This window comes from Ctenopharyngodon idella, chromosome 7 (assembly GCF_019924925.1).
Source record: "Ctenopharyngodon idella isolate HZGC_01 chromosome 7, HZGC01, whole genome shotgun sequence".
NCBI lineage: Eukaryota > Metazoa > Chordata > Actinopteri > Cypriniformes > Xenocyprididae > Ctenopharyngodon > Ctenopharyngodon idella.
This window is the reverse complement of record NC_067226.1, coordinates 13,633,097-13,652,913: the sequence shown is the minus strand read 5'-3', so window position 1 is coordinate 13,652,913 and position 19,817 is coordinate 13,633,097. Positions and strand designations below refer to the sequence as shown.

Here is a 19,817-nt window from a genome sequence, read left to right as displayed (position 1 = left end):
CAAATTTAATGTCAAGTTCTTTTAGTTGTTTTGAATTTTACACATGAATTGAGTGAATTTATTAATTTTACTCATTGGGTTTGGGGTTGAATATGTTTGTTTGATAATATCTGTTTATAAACCATGTGTTTTAATTAAAATACAGCATCATTTTTGATAAATCAGGGAAAGCCCGCTTTACTTGAAAAGAAATTTGTCTGGAGTGCATGATCTGAAATTGTTTACTGGTAGGCTATATTGCAAATAACACATTATATGAACTCTATTCAAATTGAAATATAATAGCTGGACCTTAAATTTAACAAAGGTATAAGAAAAGAAAAAACATCTAGGTATCTAAATTACTTGTTTAACAAAAAGTGCATTCACCCTGTATTAGCTACAAGTAAGTAAGTAAAGTTTTATTTATATAGCACCTTTTAAAAAATAGTGTTTACAAAGTGCTTTACAGAATAGAAATACACAGAGAAGAAAAAAACACACATACACATATAGAAATAAGATAATAAATTGAATAGAAATAAGATCATAAAATTAACCAAAAATAAAATCACATAATAGAAATAAGATAATAAAATACAACAATAAAATGAATCAAGGAAAGGCCCTAGTGAACAAATGTGTTTTGAGATACTTTTTAAAAGTGCACAGTGAGTCGATGGCTCGTAGCTTGTCAGGAAGAGTTCAATAGCTTGGAACCGAAATGACTAAAGGCTGACTCGCCAATTTTTAGCCGTATCTTAGGCACAACCAACAAATTATTATTTGATGTTCGGGGTAATCTTGCTTGAGTATATTTATTCAACAAATTAGAAAGGTATATTGAGGCAGTTCACTGAAGCCATTCAAAAACTAGTAACAGAAGGATCTTGAATTCAATTCTGATGATACAAGCAGCCAGTGAAGGGATCTGAGTGTTGAACTAATGTGATTTCTAGTTTTAGACCGAGTTAGCATTTGTGCAGCTGCATTCTGAACTCTTTGTATGTGTTTAATAGAGCTCTTTGGTAAGCCAGCAAAAACGCTATTGCAGTAGTCAAGTAGACGTAACAAATGCATGAACAAGTTTCTCATTGTCAAAGGAGAGAGAATGTCACACACTTTGGAGATGTTTCTGAGGTGATAATATGCTGTTTTAGTAACAATGCTAATATGTTTTTTTAAAACTGAGTTCACTGTCAAACATGATTCCTAAGTTCTTGGCCTGATTACTGGCTTTTAGTGATAGTGAGTCAAGATGTGGAGCAATAGATGTTCTCCACGCGTCATTACCGGTAACACATCTGTCTTATCTTTGTTTAGCTGTAGAAAGGTCTGGGACATCCACAATTTTATACTCTCTATATGCAGTCCAGTAGTGTGGAAATTGAATTGTGGGCATTTGGTGCAAGTGAAAGTTGTGTGTACAACATCCAAAATAACTGCAATAACCACTATCCAATAAGAAGTAAGAAAAATAGGCTATTTGCATCTGCTACTATTTGCTACTGGTATCCTATATGACATGATCATGTCACCTCAAGGTTTACTGTGTCTAAAACTGAGACTACAATCTTCACCCTGACCCTTTAAACGCCCATCAACAATAAGCAAAGCATTAAGGCAGAATTTTAAGGGATGTATTTCCGAATAAAGCAATTAATGTAAATAGCTCTATACAAATACAATTGAATTGGTTTGTGTCACGGCAAATTATAGTATTTTAACCTTCAATTTAATTGTAATATACGTTAAAACTAAATGCGTCAGGCTAGTCTGTACCGTTGGCACTTCCCTCCTTGCAGTTTCATACCCATGATGCAGCGCGGCTCAGTCCGGTCGCCATGATTCTTGTGCAGATGTTTTCAGAGCTCAGACTGAGGAGATTTCACGCTAAGCTAACGGCCTGAAGCGCTGCACTAAAACCAGTTTCAATGCACTCATCGACGTTATAGAGATACCAGAGTCTCCAAGATAACATACAGTCTTGGGTTATGGCGACCAATACCGGGGGTATGATATATATGTAATATTATTTTACAATTAGTTTAGCTCCCAGCTAGCGGTAACGAGCTAGCTGCTTTTGTTCCATAATTTGCTGAGCTTCTAAGATCTGCTGTTGGTTTAATTAAGCATAGTTTACTTTTATGCCACCACTGTCTGTTAGGCTGTTTTTATTTCTATGGTGTGTCATATCGATGGTCGTGAGTCATGAGCAGACGTGCATTTACGTATTTCTATTCATTTGAGGTTGCTAACTAGCTAGCTGAAGAGGTGCAATGAATGTGTTTCCTGTGTGTTTTTATGTAAAAATGCAACGGATAACTAATGCTTTGACAGTGATTTTGATGTTTATATGGAGGATGAAGAATTGTTCGTGTATAGTACAATAATGTTGGGTCTGACTCGGAATGAGTTACGTAAGCATCTCTAGCGCTGTCTCGACAGACAGCATGACTGTTGTTTTAACCGTGTCAGAAACAAATTATGTGTTTTGAGAAAATCTCGTATTAAATCCCACCTGGACTGTTTTTGTCACTGTTTCCATTTTAAACATAGGCGTGGTTGTATATCAATTGTGTATTGTAGAGATTTAGAGATTTAAGTTCATGTTGTTTTTCTATCAAAGTAGTGATCTTCTCAACTTGTTATACAATACACCACCACTGCCATCTGCACAGATGCAGATCCGAAATTAATGCTATCTAGGGCTGCACGATATTGAAAAAAATTGATATTGCAATATTTTGTTTTTCTGTGATATGAAAATTTCACCAGATGACTTGAATAGCTCTATTTGGAGAGAATTAATGAGGTGATTTTGTAGAGGAGTGAATCTGCATAGAAAATAATAAACAAATTTCAAGCATTTGATAGGCCTAAATACAATAGAACAAAGATACAAATTAAATAAACAGTGCTTTATGTTTTTCAGGTAATCCTAACAGTATTAAGGTATAGAAATTGAATAATCAAATGTAAAATAACACTGCGTAGTCTTCACTGTATAAATTAAATATAATTAATTTTTGTTAAAGCTACAAAAGTGATTTTCTCTTTGTATTTTGCTGTTTGATTAACATTAATGACACGGACAGCAGTGGATATTTTAGGCTGCTGCCACTTTAAGAGCGAAAGAGAACAGAATTTGGTGTCCGCATGCTGTCTGTGCAGAGTGCGAGGTACTAAATGAGTTTTCTTTCACATTTTCTTTTGCTTGAATTGCTTAAAATCGCTTGAATGTTTAAACTGACAGGACCTAAAACGTGTGCAAAAGATAAACTTTCTCTCTGTGATGGTTAACTTTGCAATTAATCTGAGAATGATTTTCAAATTGTGGTGCCTGGTCTGTATGGATCACAGATCAACTACGATCCACTTGACATCGCACATCCTGTGACATGACTATCATGGATGCGCACCTTGCGACATCGATGTGAAAACAATTTTTCATGTAGCACTAATGCTGTCTGGTTCAATAATTGAGCAGTGGAAAATGTGGTACTTTAAAAGTCACCATGAAATCAAAATGTACTATTCTTAATTTTTCTACACACGAGATCACAGCAGTAGCTAACAACTATGTTCCAACAATCTAATCAATTCCCAATGTAAAAAATCATGTCCCGCCCTATATTTTTTCATGTTTTAGAAGCTCTTGATATACATGTCACAATAGGAAAGAGAAGACTATTGCGACTTTCGTTTCATGCTGACTTTAAAGCAGTTACTCAATGAACATAAATATGCTGTAAATTGTTTTCTCAGATCGTTACTGGATAAATAATAGTTGAGTAGCTTAGAACATAAATAACCCAAGAACTGCACTTGATACGATCTTGTAGTGGCTTCTTCCAAATAACATCGGTACTGGTTACGTTTTGAAATGTTTTTTTTTTTTCTGGAATATTGAGCTGATTATCTGATAAAGTTGTTACTACTATTTAATAACAATAAGTGAAAGTTATCCCCAAAATAAAAATTCTGTCATCATTTATTCACTCTCATGTCGTTTCAAACTAGTATGACCCACTTTCTTCTGTGGAACATAAAAGAAGATATTTTAAGAAATGTCTTTTGTGTTTAACCATATAATGGAAGTTAATGGTCACAAAGTGTTTGGTTCCAAACATTCTTATATATATATATATATATATATATATATATATATATATAATTTATTTTGTGTGTGTTCTGCAGAAGAAAGTAAGTCATACTGGTTTGGAGCAACAAGAGGGCGAATAAATGATCACAGAATTTTAATTTTATGTATATGATAATGAAAGTTCCCTTGTCTGTATGTAGATGATGACTTTGATGAATACGATAAGCCTGGTGCTGAAAGGTCAAGAAGACGGAGAGGAGAAGATGATGATGACTTGGAGAGGTAAGTCTTAATCACTGTCCCCTTATGGCTCAGTTTTGCTCTGCACATTTCATTTCTCTAATAGGCAGAATGAAAAAGAGATGGGTAAAAAGAGAATCGGTTTCCTAGAAACACTTATAGCATTCCAGCATTAACCTTTCATGTCATTCAAAATGAATCACAAAAGCATATACAGGGGTTGGCTAATTAAAAACTGAAACACTGGCCAATTTAGTGATGGAGTTTTTACTAGGGGTGTAACAATATGTCGATTAAATGTGTGACATGTAAAAAAAAAAAAATTAGAGGCACTTTTGTTTTCACACTCTCCACATTTTCATGCAATGTCATTTTATGCATTATCGCCAACACGTGCATTCACCTTTTAGAGCTCGTGAAAGATGATCAGGAGTCGGGTCAGTTGCTGTCACTGTCCGATCGGGTGCTGAATCATCACTAAAGTTTATCAGTTGCTCATGTTTAAAGCCTTGCAGAAATAACACGAAAGAGAAACACGCACACACAGAATGCCCCATCGCAGACAGTGCACAAATAGGCCACTGAATTGAGTCTTCTTTTACTTATTTTTGTGCTTCAATAGACTTCATCTTGCTAGAGTTTATGGCTATTTCTAAATCATGTTACTTTCTACTGGGTGTCTGTTACATCACAACACTGGAGTAGAGAGCACTATGAATTGTTCTTCACGCACTCAGTAATTGAAATTTAAAACTGTTAAAGGGTAAGGCTCAATAAACTGTTGCATAGATCTAATACACCACGTATCAATATCTTTGTAAAATGTAACTTGTGTAAAATAAGCACATAATATCATATCACCACTAGGACAAACCACATCCAACAGGAGTAACTATCAATGCAAGAGGAAGCTGTCCGAAAGGGATGTCCAGGTACTAACCCGGACTGTATCCAAAAACATAAAACCACAGCTGCTCAACTCGCATGCAGAATTAAATGTGCACCTTAACTCTCCTGTTTCCACTAAAACAGTCAATATTCATGGTCAGGCTGCTATAGTCAAACCTTTGGTCACTCGTTCCAATGGCAAATGTCTCATGGTGTCTCAATGCTTCAATGGTGCCAGCAGTGCAAATCTTGGGCTGTAGACAATGTGAAACATGTATTGTTGTCTGATGAGTCCACCTTCACTGTCTTTCCCACATCCGTGAGAGTTTTGGTGTGGAGAAGCCCCAAAGAGGCTTAACATCCAGACTGTTGCGTGCCCAGAGTGAAGCACGGGGTGGATCAATGATGGTTTGGGCTGCAATATCATGGCATTCCCTAATGTGCTTGATGGGCGCGTCACTGCCAAGGACTACCGAACCATTCTGGAGGACCATGTGCACCTAATGGTTCAAACATTGTACGCTGAAGGAGGTGCCGTGCATCAGCGTGATAATTCACCAATACACACAGCAAGACTTGTGTCAGAATGGTTTGATGAACATGAAAGTGAAGTTGAACATCTTCCATGGCCTGCACTGTCACCAGATCTGAATATTATTGAGCCTCTTTGGGGCATTTTAGGGGAGCGAGTCAGGAAATGTTTTCATCCACCAGCATCACATAGTGACCTGGCCAATGTTCTGGAAGTAGAATGGCTCAAAATCCCTCTGACCACTGTGAAGGACTTGTATCTGTCATTCCCAAGATGAATTGATGCTGTATTGGCTGCAAAGGAGTCCCTACACCATACTACTAAATTATTGTGGTTTTAGTTTCATTGTCCAACCTCTGTATACATAGACTTCATTGGTTGCTGTTGGGTGTGGTGTATGGTAGGCAAATGAAGTTGTTGCTTTAATATCTTGCATTGCTTTGCTGAAATCAGGTATGTATTTTTATTTAATCAATTTTGATCAATTCACAGTGATTTGGAAGAGGGAGACTTACTTGAAGAAGATTGGCTGTCATCAAAAAAGGTAAAGTGAAATTTTCATCATTGCTAGTTTCTCTCCTCTCTACACTATATCGTATAATTCTCTGTTCTTACTTTGTTGTTATAGCAGAAAGCATAGCCTTTGTTTTTCAGTTGCTGACCTAAGCATTTTTTAACTCATAGGAATACAGAAATAATTTCCAGCAGGTGTACTTCATGTCCAAAATTTAAAAGGCATTATATGTAACAATCTCACCAAAAATCAAGTAGATTAAACAAGGAATTTTTTTATTTTTTTTGTCCACCCTTAGAACCCCTCAGAGCTGTCAGATGAGGAGCTAAACGATGACCTTTTGCAAAGTGATGAAGAGGACCAAAATGCGAGGTACTCCAACAATAGTCTCAAATAAAATCCTTCATTTTATTGGTTTTACAGATATGTAGTGTTGTCAAAAGTACAGACTTTGTAAAAATTGTAAAAATGTGATGATCCCAGCATTTCCCCCTAGCATTTTAAGCGTTGTTGACCGGATTCTTAAACACCTCTGATTGGCTATTGTGTTCACGCGCTCAACAGATATGTCTGTGATTGGCTACAATGATCAACGCTTCAATAACATATTGTAAATAGACATCTTTGACATCTTTTGATATTTAAAATATCTAATGTAATGAACTCCGGTGTAATGAACTCACACCTTGAATGGAAACATTTATTTAATAACTCGCTGTCAATCGTTGTAAAACTTCACTGTTTTATGGACACCGCCATGTTTGATACTGTCTCTATGGTTACCACTATGGTTAGTTAGAATGCGATTGTGACTTCAGCTGTTTGATCATATAGATGAATGAACAAAACATTTCAGGATTCATACTTGTAAGCAAATGCTACTGTATATCCCAAAAAGTGACTGTGAACGCAGTCATAGTGAACACCTTTCCTAATTGGGCCTACACTGCATAAACCATATCTATTGTCATAAATATTTTGAACTAAGTGATCTAATTGATCTAATTTGAACTAAGGTCTAATCCTGGCTTAATCTAAGCCCTGTTTGTGAAACCAGGCCTTAAATTGGCAAAGTGTTTGATTTAAAACATGTTTGTAAAAAGAAACAGGCCAATGTAACATTAAGCTGATCTTCTAAACTGATAAAAAGAAGTTTATTTTAAGTCATGACAGTTGAAGCCACCACTTACTAAATCTGTTCTGATGTTTTTTATTAAGATGAATGATGGAATAGTCTGCAGTATAGTCCAAAATAGCCTATATTACAAGTTTTTCTTTTTATGATTGTTGCATAGAAAAATGTCAGCTTACAATATATAATATAGAATGTGCCACTACCTATGCTGTTCACTTTTCAATTTTGGGGTCAAAATGGTCTTCACCCCATAATTTATGCAAAGCTTCAGTGCTCTAAAATCAATAGAGCAGTTCATCCATAACATTATTAAAGATGACATTGAACTAACTTTGACACCTTCTGCTTTAATCAAATGGCTTTCTTTTTTTCTTTTTTTTCAAAAAAAAAAAAAAGTTTTTTTAATAACAATTTTAGGTGACACGCTTCAATTCAGTCTCTAATCTGGTTATTGTGGTAACTCAAGGGCACTTGTAATGAAAAAGCAAAATGAAAATCTACAAATGCATTACTTTTTTGTCCAGTGCTTAACACATTTGTCTTTGTGTCTGTGATCCAGTGGTCAGGCTGTGAGTTTAAATGCAACACTGGGTCTGGGCACCTCTGGTCACCTTCAAGATGAAGACCCTGATGAAGGTGGATATACTGATAATGCTTATGAAGAGACAGAGGGGTGCCAAGCGGGATTCTCTCAGGCTGGGGAGTATGAGGCAGATGAGTACCAAGGAGAGGAGGAAGGGTTGGAATACACAGGAGACCAGAATTGTGATGAATATCAAGATGAAGTTCTGGACCTACAGATCGACGAGCCACTGGATGACGAATTTCAAGTAAGTAACGCTTTCTCTTGCTATCTCTATTGCTTACACTCTCCATAATCCCCCACCACATTTCCTCCACGTCTTCAGCCTGACAACTCATGCTTTGTAACCCTCAGGCCTCAAGGTTTTGTTCAGGGTGAGACTCTTTTCACAGTCTTTGTTCAGCAGATGTCCTGCCAATCCATGCTGGCTAATGGGTAGAGCTCCCAGACAGGATCTGATAAAGTTGGCTGTAGGTGAAAAGATTATTGACCTTCTTTAAAGTGGTCTTTAGCAAGCATGACACAGGGGCATGATTGATGAGTTGTGTCCTTTCTGTACATGTTTATTTATTTATTTGCTGAGATCTTAAAGAGACACTTCACCCAAAAATGAGAAGTCATCATTGACTCGCCACGCATGACGTTCCAAACCCATATGTTCATAAATCGTTCAGATCCGTTTTTAAACTCCTACTGTTTTTAAAAGTTTTTAAAATCGTACTTAAACGATCAATTCCTTTATTAATCAGACATCAAAAAAGTTAGTAAGATGTAATAAGGAAAAACAAAGCAGTACATATTCTTAATTCAAACCCAAGTGATAGTGTCTTCAGAAGACTGGACGCTGTCCGACCAGATTAGATAGAGGTCAATAGATTGGCCCAATCTATTAAACATGGGTCTGGGACACCTGATAACGTATAAGTCAGATTAAGTTTTTTTTTTTTTTTTATAAAGGAATCTTTTACAAGTTCTTCTTCTATTCTAAGATAAATGCAAGGGGAATCTTAGTTTTTGCTTTTTTGAGGTTTGGAGGCTGGGATATTCGCCTTAATTTATGTTTTGTTTTGTATTGAAGAAAGAAGTGCAAAAAAACAAACAACACTCACTTGAATGTGTAGTAGAAACTGACTTGGAAAAGTATTTTGCTGTGAATACAAAGGTGAAAAGCTACCTTTGCCAGCTTTTTTGCTCTCCTGAAAAATATTGCCATTGCTTAAATTCAGCTTTAAATTCTGTTTTCTTTGACCACATGATATCTCTGTTTACAAGGTCGCTTAGCTGCTGGGGCTTAGCATCTTTGTGTTTACTGTTATCCAGAGTTAATGTGTGGAACGGTTTAAAGGATTAAGCATTTTCCCTGTAAGTGGTCAGTTCATGTGCTGTGTGCAGGATACGTGTCATAGTCATTTTGGTCTGTCTGTCTGACTTTCTATGTTATGCTTAGTATAGAGTTCTTCAGATTTGCCTTCTGTCACCCAGCAATTCTTTGTCCTTTTGTATAGAACATTTGCTTATAGTGAATTTCTCTTAGATCATACCACAGTTTTAAATATCACTTGTATTTGATTGAAATAAACGAACACCTTAGGAAAAATGTAGTTGTTTCCAAGCAGGATATTATTTTCTTTTACATGATAGACATTGATGTCTTGCCTTTAATCTGAAGGAGACGTCATAACCCAATGCATAAGTTTTTCTCTCTCTCTTTTGTAGAGATGCTACAGGTGAATAGGCCAACTTTGCCAAGCTATTTTTTGTGTTTTTATTAATGTAGTATTTTTTTTGGTTGAGATTTTTTAGCAAATTGAGATTTTTTTTTTTTTTTTTTTTTGCCAAAAATGCAGAAAACACCCATTTTGATCACATTTATTTGTGTTTACTGGTATATGTACTGGGGGTATAACTTCAAATTACTCACGGTTTGGTTTGTATCATGGTTTTAGGGTCTCGGTTTCGGTACAGTTCAGTATGTGCTATGTTCAGGAAAAATAAGGACTACTGTCAAATAAAAGTAAAGAAAGCACAAATAAATACAATAGAGCAAAGGTACAAATAAAATAAACAATTTTTAATAAAATAATTTAATAAAACATTTTCAGGTAGCTCTAACTGGTACAGAAACTGAATAAAGTAATAAATGTCAAATAACTGCATATAATCTTCACTGTATAAATTAAAGATGAATCCTTATTAAAGTAACAGAAGTTATTTAGTCAAGAGCATTGAGTGATTTCTTTGTCTTTTGTTGTTTGATTTAACAATTATAACACAGACAGCAGTAGGTATATTAGGCTGCTGTCACTTTAAGACAATGCATGGATACATTGTCTTTCTTGACTGTTTGTTTTTTGTTTTTGTTTTTAAAAAACAAGAACAGTTACACTTCTAGTATGTACAAATGTTCAATGATTTTTATTTATTTATTCCAAAATTTTTATTTCAGTGTTCAGGGACTTGAATGAAATAGACCAGAACCTAGAAAATGTTTGAACTGTGGTCATGGAGTATCAGGGTTAGTCACTTTACACAAAGACACAGAGAATGATAAAATCCTGCAGGAGTCAAGGCTCATCAGACTGCTCCTTTTGTTCTATCTTTCATTGACCTTTAATGCAGGACAGATGTCGTTGATCATTCTGCCTGTCCAGGTGATCGCTTGATCACCGGTGTCCAGGACTTTGCTGACAGGTGCACACAGGGCTTGCCCTCACATCAGTTTCCTTATATTTCTGTACATTATTATAAAGTCTTATTGTTACTGCTGAGATCTGGATTCACTGTAGAAAAATGCCCTGAAGATTTTTGTAATAGAAGCATACAGCACACGTTTTCTCAAGGATATGACTAAAAAACACTGTCTCTTCAAATATAAGCTTGTTTGAGCACTGTTGACTTTCCATAGCAGTGAAATTTATGTTGTCCAAAGATATCATAAAAGGTGCCCTGCAAGAATAATTGCTATTGAATCATGTGCTAGTGCCTGAAAGGGAAAAGTTAGTCGCTGTAATATATGTATATGGCTATAAGTAAGAAATGCTGCTTTTTGTTATTTGTTACTTACATGTTAGAACAGTGAAGAAGAGTGGGTGGGTGTCCTTAACGAAAATAATCAAAAATAATCAGCTGTTAAGTTTTTAATAAATGCAACAACAGCTCCTCAAACATTAAAATAATAGCATTAACAACTACGGCCAGATTTGACTTGCAACATAATAATATCTTGTATTACATGTTCAAAAATAAAGTATTGACCAAAATGTTTTATAAAATGATAAACCTAATATTCATTTAAAATGTTTTTAAGAAACAGGATGAGTCAAAATGATTATTTAATCAGCTCAATTAATAATTTTAGACACCTTATTATCCGAATTTGAATCAGAATTGTTTTAGAATGCACATTAGCTTATTTTCCATTAACTTGTTAAAATTTACATAGAGATTCACAAACAAAAAATGCAGACAGGCTGAATGAAAATGTAAATCCATTCTCTGTCAGTAGGTGGTGCTTTTGTAAGAGCAGAAATAGAGCTGTTTCACCAGTAACCCCATAAACAAAGCGCTTATAAACACTACGCGTTACACAGACGGACGATGAAAAGAAAATGCCATCAAAACGTTTCTCAAGGCAGTCAGTTCCCTTCAGAGATACATTCATAGAATTCATTTATACTTTAATTCATATAATTTCCCTCAGAACTCAGTTGTAAAACCTCTCACTTCTTTCCGCCATTTTTTTTTTCCAAACAAAACCTACACTGGATGCTGTATCTGCGTGAGTGGTTACTTTGCTTAATACTGGACAATATTTACCGTGAGTTTTTCAGATCCTGGCAATCAAATACGGGTTTAATGATGATTAAAATATTAAACTGTAATACATAGTGGTTTATTGTCAAACTGGTAACCATAACCCTCAAACTACAGTGAGCTTGGCGACCCCTCTTAAATCTTTTACCCTAGTGGGGGTCGCGACCCCCAGGTTGTTTTAGTGCTCGTTTTAGTGCTAAAATGCTTTGTGAAATACTCTTAGAGCAAAAATTTTGGAGTCCTAAATTTAGGACTGACACACCCATTATTTTTAAGAGTTTCTCCTAAATCAGCAAGTTAGAAGCTACTTTTAGCCTTAAGATGTTTTGTGAATACAGCCCCTGATTTTGAGGGAGGCCCAGAATTATTATATGTATCGTGTATAGTGACTATGTATTGTGTGTAGTTCACCCAAAATGAAAATTACTGTGTCAGAAAAAGTTCTAGTTTACAGAGTTTTAGTGTCGGTACTACGTTAAACTACTTTATGTAAAGTTGAATATAATGTATAGTAATGCAGTGGGGGAATATTTGTGGGTCCTGATAATGCCAAATGTCTTATGTTACCAGTAAAAAGTGGCCTACATTATTTTAAATATATCTAGTCAGTGACAGAGTGCAAACATATTCATCTAAAATAAATCTGTTTCAGAATCATGAATATTTTTATTCTGGTGTCATTGTCCTATGCATTGGGTTACCAGCACCAAATCCAAGCATATTCATTTCCACCCCCAATGTAATACCAAATTTAGCATTTTAATCAACAGTGCATTTTTGTTAACCTTTTACCATATGTCTTGGAGTATTGCAATAATATATTGTGAGTTCAGTATTGTGATATTTATCGAATTGTGACTTGAGGGTATCGTTACTTATCAGGTAATTGCGCTAGACGGACGTGCAGCACAGTACAGCAGGAGTCAGATTCACGTGAGTAAGGAGAGATGACTGACAAGACGATGGCGGAGTATTTGGTGCACAACAGATTATGAGTGTCATTGACAAATATCTTATCTGGTAAAGATCTTGATAAGAACTTGGTCAGTACCAGTGTTCCCTAATTAAAAAGCGAGTGCGCAAAGTATGATTCAAATATACTATGTTATCGGTAATACCAATGTTGTCGCATGTTATACTGGTGTGAAAATTTCCTCACTGTAACATCCCTAGGCTTCAGATATTGTATTGAATGGCTTTTGACTCAAAAAGTTTAAGAACCACTGCTTTTGACCAAACAGTAAATTCATCTTTGGTTTTAAATTTTTTGTCCTGCCTGTTTACATTAACGTAAAGCGTAACTGACTATTTAGATCAGTACCTTGTCATGACAGACGTTTTGACTAAGTTTTGAAATGCATTTGATAGAGTGCACTGTGCAGGTACCTAATCACATCAGTAATACATATGTTGTTAGTTACATTATTGTATACTAGATGTTTTACCAGTGTTGTGACGACACAATTTCCCTGAGGGGATGGAATTCCAAGGTACTGGTACAATGAGGTAATATTTAATTTGTAAAGTATTTAGTTCAATACAATATTCAAAAACAGGCTATACAGCATGTATTTCAAAATTTTCAGATTCCCACAGCCAAAGTAAAATCTCAATTTAAAGAGTGAAATGTGGACTTCAGCAGAGGGAAATGGGCTAGAGGACCTGTAGGCTATAACAGGAGAACAGAAACAGAATCTGTAGGTATAGCAGGGAATGGAGACAGGAGGTTCAGCAGGGTAGTCAACAGAAGCCGTGTGCGCCCATCTCTCCGGATGCTTTTGTACATTCTGTGCTCGAGCGTGTGTGAGAATTTGCTCAAAATCAGATGATGATATTTTCCCTGTCAGTGAGCTGTGTGTGTGTTGGAGCTTTCTTTGTGTCTGTTTGTGTGTGTGTGTGTGTGTGTGTGTGTGTGTGTGTGTGTAAAGACAACAGTCAATGATATTTTCACCACCACTGAGCCGTGTGCGTGTTTATCTCCCATTCTCTGTGTATCATGTCAAACATTTACATCTCATTGAATTTCAAATATCAGCAGGAATGGTAATAGGGCATAGTAATGAGACTGGGCTCCCACTGTTATGCTAATTTAGGAAGACTCCCCTTCAGCGCCCCCTTCCCTCCCCTCCCCAACTTCAGAGTGCTGCACTGGGCCTTTCTGGCCTCTCAGATGTGGCATTAACATTTTCATTCAGAAGTGATTTTGCTTCATTCTAATATTTTATCTTCATCAGTGTCGTTTTTGGCATTTAACAGGTTCTGGTAGTGCCGACCTACGACACGCTCCGGAACAGGTGTTTCAAATAATGCATGATATACAAGAGATCAGTTTAGCCCAGATGTTCAAGTCATGCGTGAATTTCCATTGAACGGAGTAAATATTTGTTTGTTCTTCGCAGGTGGATGAATACCCGACTGAGTATAGCGAAGAGCAGACTGACCAACAGGAAGTTGCTGAGGAGGAGCATGAAGATGAAACTGAGGAGCAGGACAGCTCTCAGGTCACAGAATTAGAGGAGGTAAAGAATGGCTGCTTCAAATGGTATTTGCTCTTTCATGGAAATCCTTAAAATCACATGGTGTGAGTCTGATGATTTATGTGTGCTGTATGCTTCAGGTGGAGAATGAAAACGATCCAGAAGCTGAGCCAGAGCAGGATGCAAATGTAAAGGAGGAGTCTGATGAGGAAGAGGAAGATGTCGAAGAATCTAGACGTCTGCGATTTAAGACAGAGCGGAAAGATGACACAGTGGTCAGGCTGTCTGATGCTGCCAGTAAAAGAAGGAACATCCCAGAAACATTAGGTTAGGAATTAACATGAAACACCTTTTGTACTGTTACAGGTTTAGAAATCTCATATGGTTTCGTTTTGAGTCACCTGACTGTCATTTTAGATTCTACAGTTCAATCATTTGAGAGTAAAAATTGTGTATTTTTATGATTTGGCTGCACCGGTGTGCGTGACTAGTTGTCCATTTGATTAGGTCATCAAGACCCATCCCCAAACATAACTATGTCTTCCTTTAAGTCGGTAAGGCAAACCTACTGGATTAACATGACATAACAATTAATATCCATGAGCAAAGCCTACCTAGTTATACAGTCTTACCAAAATATTTTTGTTCATCAGATGTTTGTAAGGTTGAAGGCTATTGATGTTTGATGTCAGGTTAACTGAAAATATTAACTTGACAGGAGTTATCTGATGTCTCTTTGTATATCTTGTGTTCCTGAAAGAATTTTTAATTGTTTTTTGTTTGTTTTATATTGTGACGGTACCATTCCAGACTTAAGTTAAAGTACATTTGGGACAGTTTTTAAAAAAAAGTTTTAACTTGAGGTCCCAAGTGCTTATAAACAAAAATCTTATTTTAATAAAATTATTTTATTATCATTATCTTATTTATGAGCAGTATATAAAAAAGGGCTAAATTGATCCTCCAAAAGAACTTTTGAAAGATAGTTTAGATGAGTTGTTTTAAACCATGAATTGCTTCATTTGTTAGTATACAGTGAATCTGTATTTTTGCTTTGTCTTTCCATTAAGAGCTCTCTGAGGAAGCTAAAGCAGACCTGCAGGAGTTTGAGGAAAAGGAGCGTCAGAGGAAGCAGGGCCGTTTTGGAGGACGAGGGAGAGGGGGGCCAAGAACAGATGGAGGGAGGGGAGGAATGGCAGGTAGAGGTGGGATCAGAGGAAGAGGAGGAGGAGGAGGACGAGGAGTCGGTGGAAGAGGCGATTTTCCTCTATTTGGAATGGGAGGTTTCCGTGGTGATGGAGGTCAAGGGAGAATAAATGAGCAAAGGCCTCCATTGATGCAAGTGAATTTGGGAATGCAGGTAAGAAACTGACGGGTCTCTGAAATGGCACAAAATACGAATGCTTCTACTGAACCTGTTCATCAAGTCATGTACACACAATATTGGATAGGACACTCAAAACTCGCATACAAATTTTTACTATTAGGAGAAAATTCCTTAAAGTGTTCATCTTGTCAGAATCCACTGTGCATTGAACATATTTTGCTGGACTGTAATACTTCTACTCCTTTGAGAAACTTGTTTTATTTTGTTGATACTTTTGTTTTGTTTTAGTTTTATTTTGTTGAAGGTTTTTAACGAAGTATATCCAAATTTAGTCTTAAAGGGTTAGTTCACCCAAAAATGACATTTCTGTCATTAATTACTCACCCTCATGTCGTTCCAAACCGTAAGACCTTTGTTCATCTTCGGAACACAAATTAAGATATTTTTGATGAAATCCAAAGGGTTCTGAACCACACATAGGCAGCAACGTCACTGCACCTTTTAAGGTCCAGTAAGGTAGTAAAGACATCGTTAAAATAGTCAATGTGACTACAGTGGTTCAACCTTAATGTTATGAAGCAACGAGAATACTTTTTGTGAGCAAAAACAAAACAAAAATAATGACTTTATTCAACAATTTCTTCTCTTCCCTGTCATTCTCCTACGCTGTTGACGTAGTGAATGCAATGCAGCGCTTCCGTGTTCTATGTCAGAACGCCGGCTCAGTATTGGCAGAGGTTGTACACGTGAGCACCACAATGCATGCGTGTGATGCTGACGCAGGAGCCGGCCAATAATGAGTCGGCATTCTGACGTAGAACACGGAAGCCCTGCATTGCATTCACTTTGTAATTAATGACAGAAATTTTTTGGGTGAACTAACCCTTTAAGGGTTTTAGAAAAATGAATCTTAAGCATCTTATTTAGTTTTATTTTTGAATAACTAAACCTGGCTCTCACCATGAACATAGCCATAGAAGCTGGCATGGTGTTAAAAAAGGAAAGTAAATGAAAACAAAACTGAACCTGTTCTGATGACATTAATAAAAATTTGTGATATGACAGCTTAAATTAGATTTTAGCGATGCACCAATGGACCCTTTTCACATTTATGGGTCATAATAATAATAATAATAATAATAATATTTGGGTGTTCTACATTTAACTTATCTTTACAAGAACCAAATGTAGACCAGCAGTTGAACCAAATGAATAGAACTAGTTCACAATAAATAGGACTCTAGTTTTGATTTCTGGAACCTAGTCCATTTGAATATTACTTGGTAAGGCTGCATATCTCAGCTACAATGCTATCAAGCACCGCCCAAGTTCGTCTGAATTTAAAGTATATTTGGAAGGCAGTCTTCCTTTCACCTCCTTCATTCAGCTCATTTTGAAGGATGCATCAAGTGTATCCTTTGTTTTTGGAGATGACGGCATACGTTGTATTTTGTTTTGGTGTAAATTCATCACTAAATGTTATGTAAAATAATGTAAGCTAGGAGAGACCAGACCACAGACGTTTGTTATTCACTGTATTGCATTAATAGAAAGCCAGTTAATATAAAGATTTTTAATACAAAGTATTTTTCTAAAATTAAGTTTTAATAGTATTTTTGTGCTCTGACCATGGGGGCGGAACATTTGTGATGTCATTCTAGCATTAATTCTGAGGAGGACTCTAGACTACAAGCCTCCGACCAGTCATTTTCGCCGTCATCACACGGGTGTTGATAGGTGTGCTTAAAGGGTTTTCAGGTGGTGCTTAAAGGGTTAGTTCACCCAAAAATGAAGATAATGTAATTTATTACTAACCCTCATGCCGTTCCACACCCGTAAGACCTTTGTTAATCTTCGGAACGCAAATTAAGATATTTTTGTTAAAATCCGATGGCTCAGTGAGGCCTCCATAGCCAGCAATGACATTTCCTCTTTCAAGATCCATTAATGTACTAAAAACATATTTAAATCAGTTCATGTGAGTACAGTGGTTCAATATTAATATTATAAAGCGGCGAGAATATTTTTGGTGCACCAAAAAAACAAAATAACGACTTACATAGTGATGGCCAATTTCAAAACACTGCTTCATGAAGCTTTGGAGCGTTATGAATCAGCGTGTCGAATCATGATTCGGATTAGAGGTCTGCATTCCCGCGGTTCTCCTGCGGGAACCGCGGGACCTGATAAGATTTCTAGCTGTGCGGGATTAAATTTTGACTGAAAGGCGGATTGCGGTCGGTAACTATAGTGTACTTTAGGCGGGAGCGGGCGGTCTGACAATAACCTGGTCGCTCCCGAGATGCTTTGACATCAGCGCATCTGTGCTTGAACTTGAAGTGAACAAAACTTTCTGCAGTGGTGGCGTTCACACAGTCACCAGTTCCCTGTCCTGAGAAACCTGGCAAGATATGTTCTTTGCATTGGAGGTCTGCGCAAGTGCACCTTCAGAGAACATTTAACCTTTGTGATCGGATTTCGAAGGAGAGATATTCTGAAACGGTCATCTGTCAGCGTCATTCTGTTCTTGCGTGGATGTAAAAAAAGATTTCATTTTGCAGTATAGCTAGTAAGCCAACAGTTTTCGTTTATAATTTTGGCTTAGCCTATAGTTTTGAGGGACATGTTGTAGGCTATTTAATTTAGCCTATTTTTCTCTGTGATATTTAGCCTATTATTCTTTGTGACATTTTTTTTCAGCATCATAGACAAATAACAAATACAAATCTTGTATATGCAACATTTTATATTTGTTATCCCCAATCACTCTTTCTTTAGGGGAAGTTTAAACGCGAGATTCTGGAAACGATCTTTAGCGGGACCCGTCGGGTCGGGAAGAAAATCACTATATGCGGATAGCGGGTGAACACAGAGTGAATTTTAGGCGGGAGCGAGTGCGTGCGGAACAGAACCATTGCGGGAGCGGGACGAAAAAAAACAGTCCCGCGCAGACCTCTAATTCGGATTGCGTGTTTTTAGTACATTAATAGATCTTGAGAGAGAAAATGTCATTGCTGGCTATGCAGGCTTCACTGAGCCATCGGATTTCAACAAAAATATCTTAATTTGCGTTCCGAAGATTATCGAAGGTCTTACGGGTGTGGAGCGGCATGAGGGTGAGTAATAAATGACATTATTTTCATTTTTGGGTGAGCTAACCCTTCAATAAACTGGTAAACTTTTATATCTGTAAATCAACTCCGATGAACTGTAATAAAGTGCTCTCACCTTCATTACTGCCATATCCAGTATCACTCTGGAGACTGTAAGCTGGATCACAAACAGTAGTGATCTATCCTTGAGTAACAACTTTTTAGCACAACCTCTGTTTTGTATTGTCCCTTTGTATTGACATTCGTTCACAAAGCAGTCCGGTGTGAAATGATTCGTGCAGATATAAACGAATTTCGGTAGAGTTGAGGGAGCATTTTCTTCGAAAACAAAATTAATCCACCTCATCTTCAGCGGCTCAGATTTCGGGAGTAAATGGAGAGAGCTATGTGGATTAATCCATCCAGCTACAGAACACCTAAAACGCTTGGGAGACATTCTCGTCAGTGCAGCAATGGCGGACTGTACAACTCACTGTGAATTCGCTCAGGGCGGTTCTATGTTAAAACGGAAGTGTCTGTCAACATTCGTGGGCAGGGCCTGTGGCTAAAGTGATGTCACATTGCCAGGAACTTCAGAGAACAACAGTTGGACACTTTAGTAGTGACACAGCTATTCTGTGTGCAAACACAAATTTTAACTTGATGGTGAGGCAGACCTCTTGGAATTGATTTGTTCCTTTTGAGGCTATTGAAGATTTTTGAGGCTATTGAAGAAGTTTTAGATGATGGTGCGTTGACTTGTGTCTTGTCTCACCCTTGTGGACTGGAGTCAGTTTGCTTTTCAGTAAAAGTCAATTATCACTGTTCTCACTCCCCCTCTTATCCATGTTGATATATGGATTATGGCAAATAACTTGGCGGGAGTCCATTGAGGAAGCATTACACCAAATTAAATTTGTACTTTGCTGAAGGATTTAGCTTCCTGCGCTTATTTTATTATTAAATATCTGTCGAGGGTGTAATCCCTTTGCGCTTGAGCTGTTCGTTCGAACGTTCATGCTGCACCTTTTTCTTTTTTTTTTTTTAAAGCTGATTTTCTTTTATGGAGAAGGAAAGCCTTTTCAGGCTTTTGACACAACTTGTCATTCCTCGACATTGATGTGTTCTTTTA

General features: G+C 36.9%; 1 protein-coding gene across 3 annotated transcripts in view; it reads left to right on the top strand.

Annotated features, from left to right (window-relative positions):
* Positions 1-1,801: 1,801 nt before the first annotated feature.
* The window catches only part of rbm33a (RNA binding motif protein 33a), a 44,868-nt gene continuing 26,852 nt past the window's right edge, over positions 1,802-19,817 (top strand). For all 3 annotated transcript variants that reach the window (XM_051899350.1, XM_051899351.1, XM_051899349.1), the window contains exons 1-8: positions 1,802-1,992; positions 4,285-4,366; positions 6,237-6,288; positions 6,557-6,630; positions 7,953-8,223; positions 14,189-14,308; positions 14,407-14,593; positions 15,337-15,626. In XM_051899350.1, coding sequence (XP_051755310.1) covers positions 1,974-1,992; positions 4,285-4,366; positions 6,237-6,288; positions 6,557-6,630; positions 7,953-8,223; positions 14,189-14,308; positions 14,407-14,593; positions 15,337-15,626 — 1,095 coding nt within the window. In that variant the 5' untranslated portion in view covers positions 1,802-1,973. The remainder of the gene's footprint in view (positions 1,993-4,284; positions 4,367-6,236; positions 6,289-6,556; positions 6,631-7,952; positions 8,224-14,188; positions 14,309-14,406; positions 14,594-15,336; positions 15,627-19,817) is intronic.